The 24,780-nt window shown below is 36.2% G+C and overlaps 1 protein-coding gene across 6 annotated transcripts in view; it reads right to left on the reverse strand.

Moving 5' to 3' along the window:
* The window catches only part of SMOC2 (SPARC related modular calcium binding 2), a 138,072-nt gene that overhangs the window by 44,501 nt on the left and 68,791 nt on the right, over window positions 1-24,780 (reverse strand). For all 6 annotated transcript variants that reach the window (XM_038131944.1, XM_038131943.1, XM_038131942.1 and 3 more), the window contains one exon: window positions 24,461-24,535. In XM_038131944.1, coding sequence (XP_037987872.1) covers window positions 24,461-24,535 — 75 coding nt within the window. The remainder of the gene's footprint in view (window positions 1-24,460; window positions 24,536-24,780) is intronic.

Here is a 24,780-nt window from a genome sequence, read left to right on the forward strand (position 1 = left end):
ATACTTTGTGACCTTAAAAAAATTCTCATGCACTCCACAGTCCCTAAAGAATGGATTCTTTTCAGAGGTAATAGTAAAAATCCAACTGCTTAGAATTCCTTAAATGAATTATTCATCTAGATATTCATTTGGATATTTATATTCTGCTCATTCTTTCCAGTTTTGAAACAACCTCTTAACACAGTGAGAATTCTTTCACATTCTTTTCTGGTGATTCTGGTGTTAGCAATGTATCATTTACACTGGAGAGCAAAGACTCACGAGAAGAATATATTTTTATGTCATGGAATCAGTATGTCAGAAATATTTCAGAATGTGTGAAAAACTTACATATCTATACATTCTCAGCTTTTACATGAAACTATGAGGCAAGGGGGAAAGAGCAGAAACCACAGGGCCTGAGAAGGCCTGTCAGTTCACACCAATCAGTAAAATAACACCTCTGCTGAGGATTTTTGGTCACTAATAAACTGATACATGTGAAACTTCAGAGACAGTAAATAAGAAAGACTATTTATTCAAGCCATTATTTTGCCAGGGACTTTAAAATCACCTACCATGTGGCATTTAGATTGTTAAAAAATACATTTCTAAATAATTCACACACTATCCAGTAGGAAAAAAATATTAAATGTTTGAAAAGCAAGAATATTAAGCATTCTACAGACATTCAAATTACTAACAGGAAAATTTCAATCAGTAACAGATTCTCTTCAGTTAAAGAACAGTCATTTTAATGCTACAATAAAAATAAAAAAAATGGTAATATTTGCTCTTCTTTCAAACCAGTTAAAGGATTTACTTTTTGACTTTTAATAGTTGAGAGCACAAAGAACAAGTTGAATCCTGACTGAATATTCTAGTGCATTTTAACAAATTTCAGCTCTAGGGTAATCTTGTTTTCTTTTATCCACAGAGTTCAGAAAATGCTTTGCAAACTGTAGACACCAATAGAAATTCATAGAATAATACTGCTCCTTGACATTTTTTTGCATATGTAAATGTCCAAAATCAGTAAGACTTCTGGGGCAGGGGAAAAGGTGCTAGGAAGATAAACACCTTCATACTTTAAATGGCCAAATTCCATCGATCAAATGGCCTGGTTTACAAAACAACGTGTTTTTTTTCCAATCTGTGTAAAAGGCTTTACAAAAGAGAATATCACTTTTTAGCTTAATTACACAAGGCACACATGGAGGTCTTTCGATGACTTTTTTCGTCTTTTGTTTCATAGAGTATTTGAACAGAGTACCTAGATAAATTGATGATTTTGCATGCTTTTATCTTGGTCTATCCACTGACATAAACAGAGATTGAATGCCTCTCAAGTTTCCAGTGTTTAGATAATAAAATGTACTTAGAGAATCACTGTAGTAGGGACAGAAACACTCTTTTAGAAAGGAAAATAGGAATTATTTGCATGTTGAAACCTTCACAGAAATAACTACAGTTTGACAAAGTAGAAATCTGTCACCAACATCCTCCTAGAATAGCCAAAATAAATGTTCCCATCAGTGAATCTGGATTATGATAAATATCAAATAACAAGCTGGGACAATCCTAAAAAACACCTCACTTAGCTTTGTTGTTCACTTTTTCTGTTTTGTACACAATCAAGCAAAAAAGAGCACATGGGGTGAAGTGGCTGCCATGAGAGAGAGGAAATAATTACTTTTTAAACTCCACTAAATTAATGTCTCTTTCATACTGATAAACCTTGGGACCATACCATTGGTTACTGTGACCTTCTCTTGGTTTATGCCCTTGTAACTAGCAACATAATATGGCAGATGTGCAGGTATTCTTGTCTCCCCAAAATGCAGCTTTGTATGAAAAATACATTTGTATGCTTCCAGCTTTGTTTAGAAAATACACTGGTACACATCATCCAGATAAACAAAATGCACCTGAACAGAGTGGGTGTGACAGAAAATTCCCAGTGCAGAAGCAGACATGAACTTTTCCAGCTGTGGGCATAAGCTGCATTCTCTAATTTCTGTGAAACTCCAGTTTCTCCTGATTGAAACAATCCATGAAGGACTGCACTGCTGATTCATGGGCCAGTGCACTCACCTCTGTTGAGCTGATTTAGGCAACAGTGTTAGACTTTACTGGTCTTTACTGGTTGACTTGCTGAGGCAAAATTTTCTACAAGCTGTGCTCAAGCCAGAAATTTGTATTTTTTGCACTAGGCCATGTTTCTTCTGGTCCTTTTATGCCCTTATGTTAGGTTTTAAATCTCAGAGGCACAAAAAAACCAGAATTATGGGGATGCTGTTACAAGAGGGCTGAAAACATGGGTTATAGCTTTAGGAGGGACAGTCAGAGGACTGCCTGAACTTAACATCAGAAGTGAGACTGGAAACAGAGCAGACAGTACTCAAAGGGAGGATAAAGATAAAGGACTTTCACCCTCTTGAAACTTTTAATTTCTTATCTTTCCCTTACAGATAGGAAATTTTAACAAGCAGAGGAACACTTATCCCTGGGCTTAAATTAGTTTTCAGATAAAATCTAGATTATTTCTAACAAATTAGGAAAAAGAAAAGAATATGATAAACACTACATCTGTCAGTTCTATATGAGCCAAATGACTGAGTCTTATTACAAATCTGCTGAACAGAGTTCATTGATTTCATCAACAAAAGTGCAGAATAGCTTATAATTTTTCTCTCTTATACAATGGCTTATTATCTTCAGGCCAGCTATCAGGACATCTGCCCAAGAGAGTAATTTCTGAAGTGTAATGTTTTGTACACTTCTGACACAACCATTTGTGTTACCATTACTACTTCCCTGTTTGTTTTCCCCACTAGAACATTGATCCTACCTAAAGGAAAACTAGTCTAAAGTGCTTATCTATAATCCTGCCTGCCAGAACCAAAACATTAATCCTTTTTGTGAGTTCCTGTCTGAGGGAGCCATTCAGCCATTCAGACTTTTCTTTCAGTTATTTACAACAGGAGTAGTGGAAAGATGCAACTGTAGCCCGGCGATGCTAAGAGCTCTTATCACAAGAGCTACCTCACTGCTGAAAATAATTGCCTTTGTAATGTCAGAAGAGTCATGGTCAACAAATGTTCATTTCCCAGGAGAACCAGTGATAAATGTCATTAACTTAGAAAATCTCTGACAGTTTGTCCAAACAATCTGACAACAACTATGAACTGGAACCATAACAGATGGATGCCAGAAGTTCATAAAGTGAACAGTATGGAAAAGGATCTATGCCACAATAAAAGTAGGATAAATAACTTACTCATTAAAATGCATCAAATTTTCTCTGGAATGTGTTACTACAATAACATTCCTTCTGGGAACAGAAAAGCACTGACACTCCAGTTTCTTCTTTTCAAGAAATGTGCTTACACTGTTGTTATTTTACTTAATTCCTTTAATTTTACCTTGTCAGAAAAAAAAAGATAATTTCAGAGCATCTTAGTGAAAAAATATAAACATGGCTAAAAATGTAAACATGGCTAAAAAAATCCTTTCTGCATAGTCTACGCTATAGCTTAGCTGGGGTAATTTATTTCAGGTTAATAAAACTTTTTGCATTTCCTAACCAAACTACATTTTAATTTAGGCTTATAAGCACTCCTGATTCAAAGCAGACATTTTAATCATATAAGGAAATACACCTTTTTGTCCAGTTTTACACCAAGAGCCTTTGTACCATCCACCCAATGGCCATTTCTGAATGACAAAGTAAAATTCTTGCTCATGATAAGGAACAAGTTAAAAAAATGCTTTAGATGTAATGTATGTTCCACTTCCTATGTCACAGTGCTATTTCATTTCTTCCCTTTTCATTTTAAAGATTAGTTGCTAAATACATTTTTCATGTTCTGGTTTAAGATGCCTTTACAGTCCATCACAAACAACCAGCTGAAATGCTGCATCTTCTACCAATAAGAAACACACTTCAGCTAATGACAAACTTGGAGAAGTTTCATGTTTTGTACAAAATCTTTGGTTAATTTTTTTTGCCAGTCCTCCCTAAGAAAACACTCTTGATTTCAATAAATCAAGGTAATTTACAAGATTTGTTAAAGAAAACTTCATTTAATTAAGAAAATTTAAATTAATTCTATTCTTTAAGAAAAATACATCAATAGTAATAGGATGTAACACTGTAAATCCTTGTTTATTAAAGACTCCATTTACTCATCTGTGATGAGTAAATCTACCTAAAATGTTAATTAATGTTTACTAGGGAATGTCCTAGAGGAGAATAGCAGTGATTTTTCTGGAAAAGTCATCCTGAATAATCTATTTAACTGTGCATTTTTCTGTTGCACATCTAAAACACTGAGCGCTGTTTTATGTATGTTAGGATAATCATCTTGTTAGTCTTGTAACAGGCTCCTTATTTCAGAAATTCAAGCAGTTTTTCTGCTGTATCTTACCACAATTTCTCCCAGTGTGTGGAATTTCATGACTACAAATAATTTGAGTTGGGATTTTTTCCATAAATGTAAATAACTGTATTTATGTCTAAATTTCAGTGTGATCCACAAGAACAAGTTGACAAATCTACAGAAAATTACAGAGGCATCTGTATGGTACTTTAACTTTTCCTGCCACTATACAAACATTTCCTTACAACTTCCTTATCCCCACAATGTCTATATAACAAACAGAATCCACTCCAAGAAATTCTGTTTTCAGTTGGTTCCTTCTCCCTCCTTTTCTCATTATCATAATGGGCCATGAAAGGGCAATTTAGACAGCCTAGTTTTCAGGATAAATGGATCTTTTATTAGGGCCTGAAGCTCAGTGTCCCCTACAGAAAGCAGGTAACAAGAAACCTGGGAATGAAAATACTTCCAAAAGTGATAAGCAAGTTCTAGAGGAGTACAGTGTAACCCTACAGACAGCTAATATTGTAGTTCTACCCTACTTCTGGGAGAATGTACAGACAGAATATAATCATGTAATCATACCTAAATTGTATGACAATTTCTGCTAATCAGAGTGTTATTCAAATCAACTGTCTGTCCTAGTTAATTAAGCCTAATTTAAGCGCACTTCAAGTACTGATTTACAGAAGTTTTGTGCTAGTTTATTTCAATATAACATGATCAGGATGCATAAATACTCATCCTATTGATACCCATGAAACACTCCAAGAAATTTCTCATCTCATGAGAATAAGAATTTGTTCCGTTTGCTTAGGATGAACCCTCTCTGAACCAGTGAAGTTGATACACCCCAAGGAAACTGATCACAATATGTTTTTATATTTTTAAACAGTTTTCAAAGTATTCAAGTTTCATTGAATGGAATTGCACTTACATTACACCAAATTGTATTTCCACATATGACCAAAATGTTCACATTAGAAAGGAAAGTGGGAAGTGGGATAATTTCTATTCAAGCTATGCACTTCCTGCAGAGGAGCTGAAGTTGACTGAATGGCAAAATGGTCCACTACAGCAGTGGCTCCATCAATCCAACTCCAGCAAACACACCCCTTCTTTACCTGTAGCTGGCAAATTTCATCACCCAGAATCCATCAATTCTGTTCCTGCTATAAGCACAGCTAATACAAATGACAAAAATTCCCCAATTATTTCATTCTAGTAAAGGAGAGATGTAATTCCATGGCTTTCTATTTTTTCAGGGTTTTCAGCTTTTGTCCAGACATTCTCCAGCATGAAGATTCCTTCTCTGAAGAGGTAGATGAAGTGGTATAATGCACTTTGAATGCCAACTTCCTACCCTTTGTGTACAGTAAGATGTTTCCTTGTCCCTCACGGCCAGAGCATGGGCATCTCACACCAATCTTTTTTATGATTGCTCTTATTCAAACCAGGACACCTGTTCTTACAAGAATTTGTCTGCCTGCTACCTCTTGACACTTTAACCTCAATTCTAACTGAAATCAGGTGCAGCTAAATGCTACAAAAAAAAAGCAAGAATTAATTTGCTCATGCTGCTAGCTTCTTATAAAGGCTGTTCATTAACCTGGATTGAACAAAGAGAATGTGGGCCAGGCTTCCCCCAATAAAAATCCATGGAAAAATACCTACAAAACTCAATTGTCAGTACATCAGGTCTCAGCTGAATATATTCATATGCAAGGATGTTTCCAGTTAAGCCTAATATTTGTCCATGGACCAAGTACTGATTGTAAGGAATAGGTATCATTAATAAACACTCAACCTTAGACCAAACATCTAGATGGCAACCAAAACCTGGGACTAAATTACAGCATTCATACTCATCTGGCGCCACATGTTTTGATTTACATTAGGTTCACATGCGCATCAGCATGAGAGTTCTCAAAGCCTGGAGGAAGCTGGCAACTTTCCTACCCATATTCTTTCTCATTTGTGAAAAAACTGTGGGAACCAAGTATTGCAGGCCCCTTGTGTGCATTTCAGAGAGCGCTCAGTGGACAGCTGATCACTATTTTGCACTTTTGGAGCTTGGGCCGATGATTGTGGCTCAAAAAGCAAAAAGCTCATTGCTTCAACACAGACCTAATGACTAATTTATGTACTTTAGTCCATTGAACAAAGAAGGATAAATCATAGACAGATACTCTCATTTATCTATGTGGTTTCATATGCAAAGACACTGCAATACACAAGGAAAATCCTCTGAAAATTCATTGAGCCCATTGAAAAAATATTCAAAATACAGAGACCACTAGCCCCCATTTAGCTTTACCTAAAAAGAGTATAATCATAATCAATATCATCTACTGGGATACACCAAGATTTTCTAAACTTTTACCCTGGGTCCAAGTAGCCGTGTAGCCCTATATCAAATCAAGATTTCTGAAATACACAAATTCTGTTCTACCAACTGGCAAAAGTTTGGGGGGGGCATAAGACAGAGGTCTGAAATGTAATGGGATGACTTGTTCTTTAATCAAAATCCAAGCCCACTTTTCTGATGGGATTTTTTTATTAAAGTTTCCTTTTTAGGGAAGTTTCTGCACCTCTGCAATTCTTTATTTTCTTAAGATTTGAAATCTTGTAACCACAGTTACTGAGAAATACTATAACCACAGTCACTACAAAAGAAAAAGAACTGTTTTGCCTCAAAAAGCCTGCTATTTTAGCATTCTATTTGGTTGTTCCTTTGCTTGCTTGTTTATTTATTTTAGCCCAACTTCTTGGTTAAACAGATGAGAAACATTATGCAAGTATTCAAATTTATCCTCTCACAGAATTAATCTAATTTAATTAACTAATTTAAATTAATCAGCTATCCATTTGTGATCCTTTTTCTCTTCACTGCCATTGAACAGATTAAAGCATCAAACTAGCTACCTCTTTGAAATCAAATATAATTCTCTATTTTGCCATTCCTACTCAGATTAAATAAAACTGTAGTGTGAGATCTGTCCCTACTTGAAAACTCACACAGAAATTAGTCTTCATTTACAAACATGACACAATCAGATTCTAAGCATTTCAATATTAGCATTTACTTCTACAGTAGATAAATAAGGGAGAAACTTGAAGTGAGTATACATTAGATTATAGATAGGAGTTACTTCAAAGATGTATTTTGCATTAGAGCCATATTTTTGTATTGAATTTCCCAGGTCAAATATTTTATTGTACCACCCATGAAATGTGAGAGTGCAGTAAACCAAAAGCATCATATTTTTGTTAAATCTTTAACAGCAGTGTGTGAAAGCGGTAGCAAGCCTTTGCAAAGTGCCAGGCATAATCCAAGGACTGTTTACACCCTACCTTCCTCAATGGATCTTTAAAAAGTACCTTAACACAAATCAAAAATCATTTAAAGACAAATGGTCAATGTCATGGCATCAGGCTTCATAATGAGAGTGGAAAATCTGGAGATCCCTCATCCTGTTTTTGCTCAAGTAATGGGAAGAGCATGGATTATCATCTCCAAGTGTTCTTGCTAGGCTTTGGTAACTTGACTTCCCTAACATGAGAGAGGATAGTGTGCAAATGACTGCCCTATTCTGCAAGGATGCATTTGAAAGCAGTTATTTGCCAAATGGGATGAAATCTGGTTTTCCTACATAAGAGGAAATACTAGTATCTATTATTGTTACATATGGCTGCCTCATCCTGCCATAGCAGAGCAGCCCCACTGTGTTCAAACTGCAAAACCAACCAAACAAAAAAAGCCACCACCCAAAATTACAGTAAATGAAAATAACTGACTTGTCCCAAACAGAGTGGCTGGCTAGCCAGCTCGCTATAGCAATCTGAAGGCTCATTCATTAAACAAAATTGCGCAAAGCTATCATTCTTGCTTTATGAATATATTGACCAGCAAATGTGAGTCTCCTGCCAGTGGAAAAATCTCTCATTTTTCAAGAGAGATTTGAAGTGAAAATAAAGCTGGTTCACTTTTTCCATAGAGCTGTGAAAATGAAACTCTTTGCCAGGTAAGCTGAGGATACATATTTGTTTGAATAGCTGTACTAAAAATTAGAAAACAAAATAGGCAAACAGGGGTGCCTAAATTCATACTTTGGCACTTAAATAACCCAGCCATCTTACACAAATGTTTATCCATCTAGCATTTCCCCTCCATGAAACAGAAGTTGTTTCTCTTCCCCATTTGGGAAACTGAGTGTGTGGATATTACTTTGGGTACTTGACCTTAGGCACTCAAGTAATTTTCCTTTCAGAGGTGTACAGTGGCAGCTCTGGCTGCAACCTGTGTCATGTTCCTGCCACTGGTTCACACTGCTAATGCTGTTGGCACCATGCAATGTTTTCCAGCCTTATTGCTTAACTCCTGCCTGAGGTTACTGCACTCCACCGACATTTAATTTTCTATGTATCAACTAATTTCCACCTTAAAGACATAACCCTCACTACTGTTGCAGAAGCCAGCAGGAGCCAGGAGGATTTCTATCTGTTTTATGGGAATGTGATCTGAGATGCATCGTTTAAAAATGTGCCAATATGTTAAAAAAAATAAAAGAATGTTATTTTGAATTTTGGTAGCTCTCCTTTACATGTGTCAAAGTATCTTACAAAATGGTCAATACTGTCTGCACCTTTGTCTAATTCATAGCCGACTGGATGGGCATTACAGAATGGTAAGAATTTGGCCCTCTGGCAATGAGCAGGAATACAGACATTAAACAGGATGCTGAAACAGACATGCTCCATTTTTTCTTCAGTATTTTAGGCAGTCATAATACAAAAGTTTATGCTACCATTGCCATTACCTCTTAGATAAGTACCCTTAAAGCCTATTTGGTTTAAACAATCTGAAAATTTAAAAAATGTAGTAACACTGAGAACATAATTACACCCTTAAAAGCTAACCTATGACAGATGAATCAAAAACTTTTCTTCTTCATCTCGCCAAAGAAAAGGCAAGAAAGAGGTAGAAAATGAGCATATTATTGCTTGTCTCTAATTACAAGGACAGTGTTGTGCAATGAAAAATCTTTTAACAGAGAAACAAACAACTCCCCTAAGGTGGTATCATCTGTTGATGATACTGCTCCCAGAACTCGTCCTCCGTATGAGATTTAACAGGAACATGAAGCCTGGTCAAAAGGTAACTGCACTGCTTTAACCCTGCATAAAGCTAAAGGCTCATCTCAGATTAAAAGCTGTACAGGTCTTTGCCCGCAGCACACTATATCCAAAGCACATTATTTATATGGCACGTAGGATGTCAGTATTCATAACAGGAGAGCTCCAGGATCCAGAAAGAAGAATGTTTACTGATTTTGGCAAAGTTTTGTGTGCAATAAAGAGGATGAGCCAAAGAAGAGTAAAAGCCAGTAAGAATATTCTAATACTAATACTTCTGACTCCAATAACTTTTAATATAGTTTTATGTTGCTCTTTCTTTTCTTATTTTCTTTTGTCATATGGCCATGGTTAAACAGCTTAGCCTGTGCTTTGGTTTCAAGAGCAAAGACAAATTTTTGGCTTGGCTTTACCTTCAAACTTTGGAAAAAACCAAGGGCAATCTGAATTAAAAATAAAAATTCCTATTCCACCTCACTTTCATCTCTGTTTTCAAAAAGAAATAGTTTTCTGAAGAGTAGATAATGCTAAATATGATGTGAGAGTGAAACATCACTGGACTTATAAAGAATGGGAGACCTACAGTCATATTGAAAAATTCCAGGCCAAAATTTCTGTTCCTATGAACAGGAACCATTCCATTGCATACAGTAGGGATCAGCAGCAGAAAATTTAGCCCCAAGAATATTCAGAACAATCTTAAAGGCTTCTTAGATAATGCATAGTAGCAAAGACCTTTGGACCAGTGAAATGAGAGTTTTAGAGTGTCTAAGGATCCTTAATCTTTTACGGTCCATGATTACTTTATGTGCTCAGAAGATCATTACTTTAAGTGTTTAAGATGCCACACAAACGACCTGGACAAACAGTACAGGCCTTGCAAAAATACTTCCCAGCAATCTACTGTGTGTGAGAGTAAAGAGCAGGTTTCCCAAAGTGTTATTTTTCAAGGTGTTTGCTTGGTATTTCCAGCCCTTTCAGACCTGCTCCCATTTTGTCTCCCCACACAGACATGTGCAACTACCTCAAGCCATATTTATTTTGAAGCTCTCTACAACTGAGGAAGAAAACCTGAAGGACTGGTTTTGGCAGTACTGTTCGAATAAAACAGATTATAAATATTTAACTTTTACAATGAGCATCACAGGAAAGAGCAATGTAGGCATTCAGTCATCTAACAAGGAAATATTTTTATTATCACTTACGTGAAGACAGTTCTGTTATTGTTTCTACATATGATGCATTGTATGCTTTCTGTTCTTTTTAATTTGGGAAAATTAAACATTGTTTAATGTCTTGACAATAATGCAAAAGGAAGCTCACTGCATGATGCTCCCAGGAGGTTGCAAAGCTATTGCAATCAGAGCTGCTGCTAATTAAATCTGCCTATTGTTACAAAGCATTTGGGGCCAAACCAATCAACCACTGGCATAATTAATGTAGTTCACAAGGGCCTTTAGCAGTACTTGCTTTCATTAATCATGAGGAACAAACACAAGCTAAAGAAGAGTGGAAAAGCCTGTGTATTTAAAAACCTGGTTGCCTTAGGTCTCATTTGGAAACAACTACAGTACAGTCCCATGGCAAGTACCCTTGAACACTAGTAATTTTGCCTCATACATGGATGCACATTTTCATGAAGATAACATGCAGGAGAAGACACAGGCTCTCCCTTGCATCAAAGGGGCAAGCCTATCCTCTTTTGCTCATGTTCTACATACATATTTTACAATGACACAATGACAGGTATAGTTTGCAGAATGAAGGGGAGGAATCTTTAAAGTTATCAATCAGTTGCAAGGAAAAGATGTTAATCCAATGTCATGATTTACATGACTGAGACACTGCGATCAACAAACAAAACAAAAGGCATGCAAAATTCAAAAAAAAAGGTGTCTTTTCATTTAGAGAAATATCACTATTTCAACTGGTCAGTACAACATCTTATTCTTCACTTCCACCTGCTATACTACATAGGTCTTTAAAGTTCTGTATTGTATTCTGTAGTCCTGTACTAGATGCTATCTCAACCATCTCTCTGATGAAACCTTTCTTCTACTTGCATTGATCTGTTCAGACTGCAACAGCCCTGCCCAAAGCAGAGCTAGGATTAGAGCCCTGGAGTTCCTGGCTAGCTGCCCTAAATGTAAGCAATGAAACCACACTGTCTCACTCCACTAGCTGACGTCAGATGTTTTCCCATACAATACTTTGTAGGTTGCTTAAATCTCCACAATGATATCCTGAGAAAGTGATATTGGCACAAAATATAGTCCAAGACTCTGCGCACTAGTCAGTCAGACCAACAGCATTGACATTACGACACTTGTATTGAGTTTTGTTGGAAAAACACAAATGAGCTTCCACAAAACAACTTAAAGCTTTGGCTAAGGTGATGCATTCTTACTTAGGAAGCATTCTAACTTAGGATGAATTCTTATTTAGGAGGCATTGTTACTTAGAAGGGTACTGAATTAATGCTGAAAATACGTATCACTAGCTTTAGGGTCAAACATCTAATCTAGTTGCTCCTTCATTTTGGTATCCTTCAGCATCCTGCCATGTGGATAACACAGCTGGACAAGGTATCTCTGAAATGGTCTCTGACATCCTACACAGGTAATGACACCTTTCCAATTTTACTCAATCTAGGAGCCAAGTTCTCTCTCCTATTCTTTGCAGTCACTGCTCAACTGGGTGCTCCTAAGAACTCTCAGCTTGGTTTTGGGGTCACTGTATTTTCAGAATACAGTCTGCAAGCTCGTAGCCTTTATTTCTTGGTTATTCTCCTCATAAAGCCTCCAGTCTATGCCTCTGGCTGTCTTAGTTAAAAGGAGATGAAAGATTAGAGAGATGGTAAATCAATGATACAAAAAATTGTTAACCAGCATTTGAATTGCACAGTGATATATAGGGAAAAACTGAAAAATGGACAGTGAAGATCAGCTACTGACAGGAGAGAAAGCAGACTGCAAAGAAAGGATTGGAAACATAATGGGGAATTTTCTGTATGCAACCAACTTTGAGGATGAATAACAGAGACTACAGTAACATTGCAGAATGCTCCAATAAAAGTAGATATATAATAAAAGATAAATTAAGCTTAAATATAGTATTCTGATTCACTTTTCTAATCATATAGGGGATGAAAAAACCTGAAGCAAGGCATTTTCCCTCTAGCCTTGCTATTGACAGGGGGTGCTCTATATAGAAGCCACACAGGCTCATTTTGATGAGAGTATTGGAAAGGTAAGTGCACCACGACATCCTTAGCACCATGGTTAGTTATGTGACATATTCTCTGATGTGTGAAGGTGTTTCTGAATATAAATATGATTCAGTGTGCAAAACACATCATCTGGTGACAATTAAGTTGTACACAACGATAATAAAGAGAAAATACTTTATTCAGCCTTTCAGCTGGCAATATCAGTGGAGTAGAGGAGCCCATGTGCTGACAGCACATTCAATAAAGTCAAGAGGAATTCCAGCTATGTAACAGCAGCAGGATTGGGGTGGACTGTCCTATTGTCACTGATTCAGCAGACTGATATACTACATACTAGCTACTTTAAGAAATGAGTGTGCATTGTGTTTCCAAGAGAAGCCATAACACCGTAATCAGTCCTGTACCATTAATGTCCCCATAAAAACTTTTAAAAAATTTAAATAAACCTTTCAGGCCTGATTCCCCTCTCTCCTCATAAGTTTTCCAGTGGTATTAGCCTTGTAACTGAAGCAGAGTCACTACTATTTATACTGCTCTGAGTAAAATGAGGCTTCATGCCTGCTGAAACTAAATCATCGCCTCCTACAGTCATTTTCTATTATTATATTGGATTGTTTAGCTAAAGGGATGAAGTACAGGATGTGTGGCTACACTACAAGTCACTGTTCTGTACTAAAGATGTTGGTAGGGAAATGGGAAGAAGTGACCTTTCAAACCGCTGACATTTATACTGATATTTTTGGCTTTGCTGTTCCTCTGTTGTGTCAATTCATAGGAACTTAAAATCACATCCTAAAAATGATCTTAGATTGCTTTTAAAATCTGATTAGAAACTGCAAGAACAATGAAACTGTAAGTCCCTTAAACTACGAGACAACCAAACACGAGAGCAATGAGATTAACAATTGTCTCATTACCTTCTCACAGCTTGAGATTATGACTCACATAATGTGAGTTTTAGGAAAGTCAGAGAGGAAACAAGATCAGAAGTTACTTAAATTTCTCCTCCCCAAACCAGTGAGGCAAGTAAACAAAGAGAAAACACCCCTACCTCCTTTCCAGTCAGAATAACTGGGCACAGGGATGCTCTGAAAGAGTAAACTGCACCAGAACAGTGTGGCCACGAGCCCCTGCCACTATTCCTACCTCTGACTCTGTTAGAAGTCTCCATTGTATCAGAGTATGTGGATAAATTCGGTAAGCAACAGGTAAACATAACCATCAGTCTTTGTCAGTTCTTTCATATTTTGGAATTGGTTTAATACAGATGTGAAAATCTGGCCTAATGATTAAAGGAGACACTCAACCCTTCCTATGATTTGAACTTGAACAGATCTTGTAATTCTGAACTATTTTCTTTCTTGCAAAAACTTTACCTCAGATTTTGGAGGCACTTGAAGAGTTAATTTGATTTCATAGTCCTCTGCTTCCAGACCAAATCTCAATGAGTTTGTTGTCCTGATCTAACTGGGTATGCTGGAAAATAATTCAAGGGCATTGAAAGTCACCCATGTTTGAGGAATTTATGTATTTATAATGCATTCTAGTCTCACAAAAACTGTATCTAATCATTCCTTCAAATAGAGACCAATAAAAGTTCTTTCATTTTGATAAGTTGTTTTTACTCACTGGAAAGTTTAAATATCACTAAGATCTGATCTCACCGGAAAGCAACAGTACAAGGTAACTCACTGTTTAAATGGCAAGAACATAATTTTTTTCATAGCTTGTTATGACTGTAATACAGTTGGTTGAAAAATTGTATTTTCTGCTGGAAAACCAAGTATTCAAATAAAAATATGTTTTCCATTCAAAGTGTTTCTTTTTGATAAAAAGGCAACAAAAAAAAAACCCTCAACAAGCTGCTTGTAGAGCTTTACAGATAACCACACAATACAAGATTCCTCAAGTGTCTGAGTTTATAAAACAGGGAAATGCTTATGTTCTACATATACTGTCAGCCTAAGGACCCATCTGGGAAAGAAGGAAGAACTAATGAAGTTTTAAAATTACAGCTCCAACACGACATTAACAATGTACCGTCAAGATTTTGAGTTCTGGGCCAAAACCATTTAGTTATTTGAAGATATTTTTAATTGAATTTTTGTCTTAAAGATGCACTTTTTAAAATTAAAATACACATATTTAAAAAACAAGTTCCCTAATAAGTCATGTGTTTTCCACAGAAGACTGCGTTTTCAACCAGTTTGGCATATGAAGCTTTGCCCTCTCTTTTCTCTTGTGTTTTGACCAAGAGAATTTAAGATTTGAAATTTAATTTACAGCCTTAATTGTATTTAAACATAGTTTTATTTGTGGATGAGTGCAGATACTTAGCCTGTTGTTTTTAAACTAAAATAGATATTAAAAATTGCTTAATGAAAAGCAGTGGTCTGTCTCTTCAACCACTGCTTCTTCTCCAGTAACACAGAAATCTACTGCATTGTGGAAACAATACTTAAAGTTATTCCTAGGCAGCTATTCCTACACATTGCAGAGTGCAGGGAAAACATAGTGCCTAACATTTATCTGGAGGAGTCTGATTTGAGAGATGACAGAGCACGATGTATAGAGTACAGTAAAATGTAAAGCAAGCCAATCGTAACACAATAGCTGGGGTATAGATCAGAAGATCTCAAAGTGGGTTTATATACTTGAGCAACATTATTTGCCTACAAGAACTTCTCTTGCTCTGATGACCCTTGGCATGGCTTTGCATGGAAAGGAGGCTCTACATTGGAAGCTGTAACTAACAAAAGAATCCAGTACACTGCATTAAGGACAGGGTAGGGTAAAGGATCCATGGATGACAGCATTAACCTTAACAGTCCATAAAAACAGACACTGCTGTAAAGAGTCAGACTAATGCAACAGCTTCATTGCAGACATGTGGCCAATGCACAGATTTGGGGGTGAATTCCACCCATCACATAGAAGTCACTGTATGAGCTGAATTTCTCTTGCTTTTGTACCAAATGGAGAACACTAAAATTACTGATGAAGCCTCAAAAAGTTCCTGCATCACGTGGCAATGTGCTACAGAACTAAGGAAAAAAACAAGAATTTTTTTTGAAAAGAATTAAGCAATGCATGAACTGTAACACAAGCTGTCAGTCTTCTCAACAATTTTGTTCAGAGATACATGGCTTGGCAAATAAGAAATGTGGAATTCATATGTGATAAATCATCCAATTAAAAATCCCTCCAAATTTAAGCCACCATGACTAGCCATAACCTGATCTACCAGGGAACATTACATGGTCCTCCCACAGTCTGTATTTCCATTAACAACAGTCAGAACTTTTTTTGTGCAGATCAAGCAGTAGAATTCCACAGTCCATATGACTGGTTTTCACTTGTTTTTCAAACAAAGCTTATTCAATTACTGGAAGGGTAGATAGCTGGTTCTTTGACTTAGAATAGAAGGAAAAACTGCATCTCTTCATAGAACATGGACATTTTCTCCTAACTATCAGGTCACTGGATGATGATGGAATGCCTGGCAGCTCTTACTGTTTACCCTGTTGGAAGACCTATCTACTACATACCACCCAGCAATCATAGCACAGCCATAGCCAGAACCAGACTGTCTTGACCGAAAGTTTTATCTACTTCCCAGAAAGATTATGTCATTAGATATGATCCAGTCTAATATGTTTCTGTGCATTAACATGATTTACATGATTTGTTTTCATCTGTCACTAAAATACAAATCATTAACCTGACATTCTTCTTAGGATTTATGGACTTTATTGATGTTTTTATGATTATGCAATCTGATGTCTGGCAAACCATAGAAAGCTGTGGATAGGTGGAGGAGTGCATGTCTGAAAACTAAAGGAGAACTTCAAGCAGGACTGTTCTGTCATTTACTTGCTGTAGAAAGTAATATGATATAATTAAAAATGGTCAGGAAAGATTACTATCTTTTGGCATCAAATTTTAACACATGCAGTAAAAGAGAAATTATCAGCCTTGCATAAAACAGATTATTTTTTTTCTCCCCACAGTGGGGGTCCAGTAAAGCCCTGGAACATCCTGAGGATAAAGAACATCAACTGGATGTAAAACAGAGCTCTTTTTCTAATGGTTTAGGATGGGAGGGTCTTTCCCTGTAGTGGGAGGAAAAAGCTGGAAATGGCAGTGCTTAATCTTTTTTAAGGTTTTGAACTAATATGTAAAATTAAAATGAAGATAAATTAAAATCCTTGTGAAAAGGATTATTAAAGATAGGACAGTTCTATAACAACCATGATCCAGCAGCCTATGAATTAAGAATGAATCATAATATACAAGCAGCGTGGGGAGGTCTGGAAAGTTTAATCTTCTTGGATGACTCTGAAAGAACTGAAAGAAAACAGCAATTTTCCTTTACCAATTTAGGTCAGGCAAGGCAAAGCAGGGCAAGGAAAAGAAAGAGGACCAGAGTATGAAGAGTGATTTTGTTGATTTTGTTCACTGGTGAAGAACATGAAGAGGTTGAAGAGTACTGTTCCCACTTTTGTAACAGGTAAATCAAGACTAGAGTATCATTAAAAATTGCTGCTGAAAGTAATAAAAAGTTCTCTATTAGGAACTAAGTCAACCATTTACTGATTGGCTGTAGTGATGTGAACATTCAGTAGTTTTTAAGCCATGAGTTTTTCAGCTGCCAGAGGGTATCTTGCAAGCAATATTCGGAAAGAATTCTACTCTAAAACCATTGTGGTTCTTGACAGAAAAACAACAGCAAATGAAGGAGAAGTACAGAGAGCTGCCTCCTAACTTTAAAATACAACAGTAGTGCATATAACAAACTGTGACAGTGCCTCATGGATCTCCCTCCCCAGCAGTTTCTTAACAATGCTAGATTTAGATTAAAACACAAATCAGAAATTATAGTTCACTCCAAATAATTAAGTTCCTTCTTGAACTCTAAAGGGAACATTTAGTGAATCAGCTACAAGAGTCAACCCAAAGACTCTGAGAAGGCCATAAGATTGTGTTTTGGAAGCTTCTAGTCTTCATCTGAGTATTTCTTACTAACATTCCATGCAATGCTTTTCTCTTTAACTCCATGCACCACTTTGCTGAGAGGACAGGCCAAACAAAAATTGTTCTAACAGCTCATGTCTTTCAGCACCCACAGACTTTACAAGGCCCAAAAGGCAGATCTATGGCTAACATAAAATATTTGGACTTGATGTAGATGTCATGAAATAAAGCTAGTGCCTTTCCTTGTGTAGGGAACTGACCTGCAGATAAACCCAAGGTAGAAAGTTCACAGTAAAAATGTCTGGACTTGAACTTGTCTAAAATTTAGCAGAGACAGATTGCCATTTGGTTATGGACTGAGTTCCCATTGACAGAATCCGTGTGTTGATTTAATAGCCCGTTGGTATGTTTGAAGACATTTAAAATCAATACTTGTGCCTTCTATTCTACTTTCCTTTCAGGGTTGGAATTGACATTTTCAGGGCTTAAGCCAATTCCATTTCAGATACTCTGGATTATCAAACCTCTGTGCCAGAAGATTACAGATCTCCAACAGGCTGTTCTGACTTCTAGTCCATGACAATGTCAGATACTCTAGGCATGACATGAATATACTTCAAAATTTATTACCATGCTTTTGACTTCTCCAGCTACAGCTAATGACTGCATTTACGACACAAGCAATTACAACATAAGCAATTACCATGGTTGAGTGTGGCTCATACCTCTCTAACTGTTGGAAAGAAACACTGTCTTTAGGGCTGAAATGAGCTAGTAACAGGCAAAAAGCTCCAGTTTTTCTGTGTAATTCAATGGTTTGCAATTAATGGACCACTTCTACTCAGGGTCTTTCTCTATGCAAATCTACTTTATGTATAATGTACTTTATGTCCATTTCTGAGTGTCCAACATAGGCATAATATATTAAGAGCAAGCAGGCATCATCCTCACCTGCCCCTCCTTTAATGCCAAATACAAGCAAATTTGAGAATGGAAGATTAGCCAGGGTTCTGCAGAACAACAAATGTCTTCCTAGGAACCCCTGCTGAAAAAGATAGGCAACAAACTTTTAAAATACTTTCTTCCCCCTCTTGCCTATGTTCTTTCCTCAACTTTTATGATATCCACTTTGATTTCCATCTGTTAAAACTGGTTTCATATCTCAAATCTCCACATTGCGAAATAAGCCTAATTCAAAATACTTTTAGAAAACTTCTAACTATTTTGTAATAAATATGTAAGTGGAAACATTCAACTGGATCTTAATTTTTCCTTGCTAGCTCACACAAATTCAACTGCAGGTAATTTATCTTCAGTGAATGTTAAAAGCAACATCTGGAAAATGCAACAATTAATGAGAATAAATAAAAAGTCACTGAGCTGTTACCCAGTTTTCTGTCTCTAGGTTATTAATTTTCCTATGCTTAGAAAGGAATGGCTCTTTGAATTGATGTGATTGGGCATACACATGAGCTCTTAAATTTATTTCCTTTGAAAGAAAATGGTTTCTTTGGGGAGGGGCGATCTTTATGCAAGTTTTTTTTAACTTTAGGACTGACTTTTGTCAGGATAGGCAAAACAGTAAGAAGATTTCAGGTTAAGTTTGGAATGAATGCGAGCATTGGAGTATGGAACAAGGTTTGTCTTGGTCCTTTCAGGAGGTGACTTTCAGGGAATGACCAATGCACCAGAATACCACTGGAACAATTGCCTCTGAGAAACAAAACAAGCAAGCTAACGAGACAGAAACCTCACTGACAACCAACATAGTTTCCATGTGAGAAAAACTCTAATGTACAAATGCTTTGAAGTTGCCAGATGACACAGCAATAAAAACGGCATTAACCTCTTAGACTGCCACTCTGTCATACTGGCACATTTTGCCAACAGATTCTGACTACACAGACAGATAAATGCAAGAAGCTATTTTGTATAGATATAGACACATAATTATCACTTTAGATGTCATTATTTTAGTCTATTAAGAAGGCATTCTCAGCAGACATAATACCAACTGTTTTCATTTGCATTTGCAGCCAATCTATAATACATTTCTGTATATGCATGTCAGTGTTTTCCCAGATGGTGTTTTGAGAATGAAACTCCTGTTGGATGGAACTCTCTGGCACTAATTGATAAAATCTTGCAACAGATTTTTTAAGTCCTGAAAATGATAGTCTGTATCAAAAAGGCAACAATAAGACATCACTCCATTGTGTCAGAAAATTAAATAAAAAGCTATGTGTCCCTTTCATGTGTGCACAGGTGAAGTAAAAAATGATGATGATGATGATTCTACATTACCAGAATATCTAGATTAAGGGGTTTGAAATTCGGGTACTCTTGAAATCACTAAAACCATAGTTTGAGGAGACAATTAATTGTGATTTAGGATTCTTCATTCTGGAGGAAAAATGTCATAATCACATAAACCTGACCCTGCCTCAGAAGCCTTAATGGCAGATCAGGATTTTCTCTGGGTCAACCCTATTTTATGATGGATTATGTATGGTTTGTCCACTAGTACCTGCTTAAAGCATACAAGCATAAAGATGGCAGAAATCACAGAGCGGGCACAAACACTGCATCACTCGTCTGTGTGGTTCAGATAAAATGTGAACTATTGGGTCAACAAATAAAGGCAACAATTTCTTCCTCTCCTGTTTTGGTCATGGTGGTCATACTGGATTATCAACACAACAAACACCAGTTTTACAACCCCTTTACAATGCTCATTAAATAACGATCAACAAATGTGCAATCAATGAACATACAAATCATTAGCGCTAAGATACTACTACATCTTTACGGAAACAGATGAAAGTGTAATAATAAGAGAATAGAACTGAATAGTAAATAGGTGAAACTGTACTGTATTTTAACCTCTAGAACAATACTCAAACATTTTTTATCTTTAATTACATTATCACCATAATTTCTAAGGTCTTTAAGTACCTATATATTACAGGTTACAGGTGACTTTTTATTTCCTGTATTTGCAAAATTAATGAAATTTTACACTAAGTATGGTTTATTCTGTGGTGTACAGATTCTACTGAGAAATTACTGAGTACTTTAAGAAACTTTTTGAACATTAAAATATTATCAGTTAAACTCACCCTATTTATTTCTCAGGAAAGTGCTCCCACAACAGACTATTTGAAAAGAATGGCTCTCAAATTCAAGCTAACAAAATGAATTTGAAGTTTCACTGGGCATGGTGAAAAGAATTAAACTACACTTTCTTTGTCTATACTCAAACACAAAAAATGATGTACAACCTCTGAAAAATGTCACACTGTGTTCCCAAGAATCCCACAGGTACATAAACTGCTGATAGAGCAGATACAGCAAGGAGAACCTAAGAGATTTACAGTCCATCCTGAGCTGTCCTCAGGGGAATGGATTTTCCCCGTTAGGTGATGGGAAAGTATCTGCACTGACTTGTCCACTCACATAGTACTTGGATTTCCAACTGATACCTGTGTGGGCCTATGTTCACCCAAATCACAGACACCTTAATATCAGCTACAGATCTAAACTAGTCACCATGCCTAAATTTCTAGCAGGAATTTAGACCCTGAGTTCACAGACACACAGCAGTGTAGGCTGCTACATTTTGATGTCTTAATCAGAATCCATGTAGTCGCTTGTTCTATGTTTTCTGTCTATTTTCTATAGCTGTTGGTAAAATTCTTACTCCTGATAATCTGATATGGCAAATATGCAATATTTTCTGTGAAATGGAGCAAGAAATGAGGAGCGTGGGGGTAGACATAAAATATTTACAAAGGCACTGTGACATATTTATAAAATATCTCAGCAAAACCTATTTTAGCAATGAGATGAATACTCTAGTCTAAGTATGGAAAGAAAAAGTATTTTGGAAATAATCTTAAATGTACCAAAAGGGCTATTGAGATGTTTCTACTCAAAACAGTCACTCTAAACAGAGTTATTGTAACATAATCCAGTGTTGATGACATTTTTGCCAGGAGTAAAATTTTGTTCTCAAAAACTAATAGGTTAAATACCACTCCACAAATGCCTTAAGTGAAGGCAAAGGCCTATTTCTTTGAGCCAACAAAAAGAACATACACTAGAAGGCATTATAGAACATGGATATATAATCCACTAATTTCATGCCTTGCATCTGTGAACCTTGCAAATGCCATTACTCTGTGCTAAATTAATTTAGGCTCATTCAGTCAAGTTAATGCACTGGAGAACTAATATAAACTAGAATTTCCTGAGCCATTATTTTCTATCTTCCAAAACCTAAAATAGTCTATGCTGATTTTACTGGCTAATTGTAACTGGCAGGTCATTTGCAGAATAGCAAAAGCAAACCACTTCATCAGGGGTAAAACAAATTTAATGTATTAATTTGTGACCTTAACTCACAAAACCTTTCTCCTAAGGAGATTGATTTCTCAGCTCAAGACAATTTTGTACATAACATGTTGATCATGCTACATTAGAACATATATTCAAGTTAAAACTAGCAAGAAGAAAGCAGAAAAGACTAAACCAGTAAGTTGTTAAATAGGATATTAGTATCTTGCCTGAAATTTTGATTTTGTCTTTTTTTTAGTTAGGTTCTATAGGCAGGGCTAGAAGATAGTGTTATTTGCACCTCAAGAATTCCTTTGACAGCACTAGGATCACTATAGAAAAACAAAGGAAAATTTAGTCCATTATTAATAAATTTGGCTTCATGTTTTGTTTTATAAACACAGTTCCTATGCAGAGATAAATTTTTCTCATTTTCCTCAGAAAAATACTTTTCAACAAGCTTTCTAATGATTGTATTACCAAGTCCGAATCAGAGTTTACTAAGCTAACTGAGTGAAGAAGACATCTATATTTATCCTTTATATTGAAGCCTGGAAGTGAGAAGACAGCAAGTTTACAATCCACTGGATTCAGTGGCAAGGTCTTTCCTGCTCTGTTCACATAACAGTCCACAGTTGATTCTCTGTAGATGTTCCCAAAAGCCTTGGCACCATTCTGAGAGGTAATAAGAGAAAAATCTTAGTCTTGTTTTTTTTTTTTAAAGACCTTAAAAACCTGCCTACAAAAATCAGTGAGGACACAGGTTTTAGCACCTGGATTCACCTTGATTGATTATGTCAATCTGCACATCAGATATAGCTACAAATTACAGAAAGGTTTGCTGCACAGTACCTCCTGAAGTAATGCTGCAAGCCTGGGTATGGCACCACCATCATTAGCAAGTCCTGTTGTTAGCAAATCTAACACAATCATGCTTTTGATGATGGGCTAGGAGTCACAACACAGGTAAACTATGCTTCTGGTTCCTCTTCCCTTGTAAATATGTTTTTAGATGAACTGGAGGTTACCAGTTCCCAGAAATAAACAAATAAACCCACCTTTTTTATTTTGTCTCTGTGTGTGCACGTGTGTGTTTGTGTGTTTGTGTGTGTGTGTGTGTGTGTGTGTGTGTGTGTGTGTGTTTTGAAGCTTTGGCAGCTACACTGCAAACTCCAAAAGTCTTGCTTTACTGTCTAGCACTGTAAAAATTAAACTCTCCTAACAGTGACAAATTTCTATAGACATATTTTATGCTACAGAAATCCCAAAGGAATTCTGTTCTTGCCTACACTGACTAAAAAAATGAAAAACTAAATCTCCAGTATGAAAAGTATTTGCTTCAAACTCTTGCCTCCATTGTTTAAGGTCCTTCCCTTAAGTGCCTACTGGAAAATCAAGGAGAGAAAAAATTTCAAATTATTATTGCACTGATGGTAAAAATAGCTTGTATAAAAGAATCTTTAAACCTTTTAGTGTCTTGCTTTCTTTCTTATGATGATTGTCTTTTCTAAATAATTTTGGCCCTCAATTCAGTAAAATACTTAAGCACAGTACTTAATGTAAAGCATAACCTCAATTTCTAGTGGATTTGAAATGTGGTTTGGGGTGATTTACTGAATCATAGCCGACATCATTAATGTTTCCTTTCACACTATACATTTTTCCACAGAAACAGAAACCAGGAAGATTCTCTAAAGTTTATACCACTGAAAGGAAGCAGCAATGAGAAAGGCACCAAAATTTATCATCCACCAAAGTACTGAATTTATCTGAATACTATAGAGAATTCAGTCTTAGGACATTCACCTGACATTCCTAGTCCGGGTTTAAAAAGCCCAATTCTAAACAGTGATGAAAATAAGTAAAGCCAGAATTCCACAATTATTTTTTAAAAAGCAACATAATTAATTCACACCAAACCTGTGATCAGTTTGTAAATAGCAGGTGACTGATGTAGTAAAAAGCAGGTAACACTGTCTTTCCAATTCCTGCTCCCTGAAAACTGGCTTCTGATGAGAGTTTTCTTCCTCTTAGGTTTGCCTCCTAAGATTCACCACCAAAAAAATGTAACCCACACTGTCGCTTTACAAGCCCCTTCTTGCTACATATCACCCAAAAATATGCAGATAACAAAGAGGAAGATAATTAAAAAGAATGTAAAAAATAAATGTCTGACCCACTAAACAGGTGCAAATAGACATGAACCAGAGACTTCAGGGGACTAATATCATTTTAGCCAAGTAAGGCCTGGCCAGAAGTACTTCTCTATAAAGGAATGTATGATGCATGAGCTTAGTAAATCATCACCATTGCAAATAATTAAGGCACTGTCATACAGTGAGAGTGGAAGCATGATGGTTATTAAAATGGTTCATGCATGCCTTCACAGGAGCTTTGCAAAGTAAGGACAACCTAAGTTTCTTACCTGAGCTTTTATTGGTTTTGTTCTGTCTGCTCTTTACTTGCTCAGTCCATAAGGTAGGATAACGAGAAGCTATATCTAGGAAAAACAAAAAGGCGACAGAAAATACTTTATAAATGTTAATATTTTAAAAAGTTATTAGCAACTGAATAAGGGCTTTTGTAAAGAAACATGGCTCTTTAAAAAAAAGGCCACATTGGTTTATATTAGGGCAGTTAGGACTATTATTCATGCAAAGGCATGAATAGTCTTTTCCTGATCCGATTTGTACAGACGATTTTTCATTTTAAAAGTTTAATAAACACGTCTAGATAAAAATTATG

This window comes from Motacilla alba, chromosome 3, assembly GCF_015832195.1.
Source record: "Motacilla alba alba isolate MOTALB_02 chromosome 3, Motacilla_alba_V1.0_pri, whole genome shotgun sequence".
NCBI classification, from domain to species: domain Eukaryota; kingdom Metazoa; phylum Chordata; class Aves; order Passeriformes; family Motacillidae; genus Motacilla; species Motacilla alba.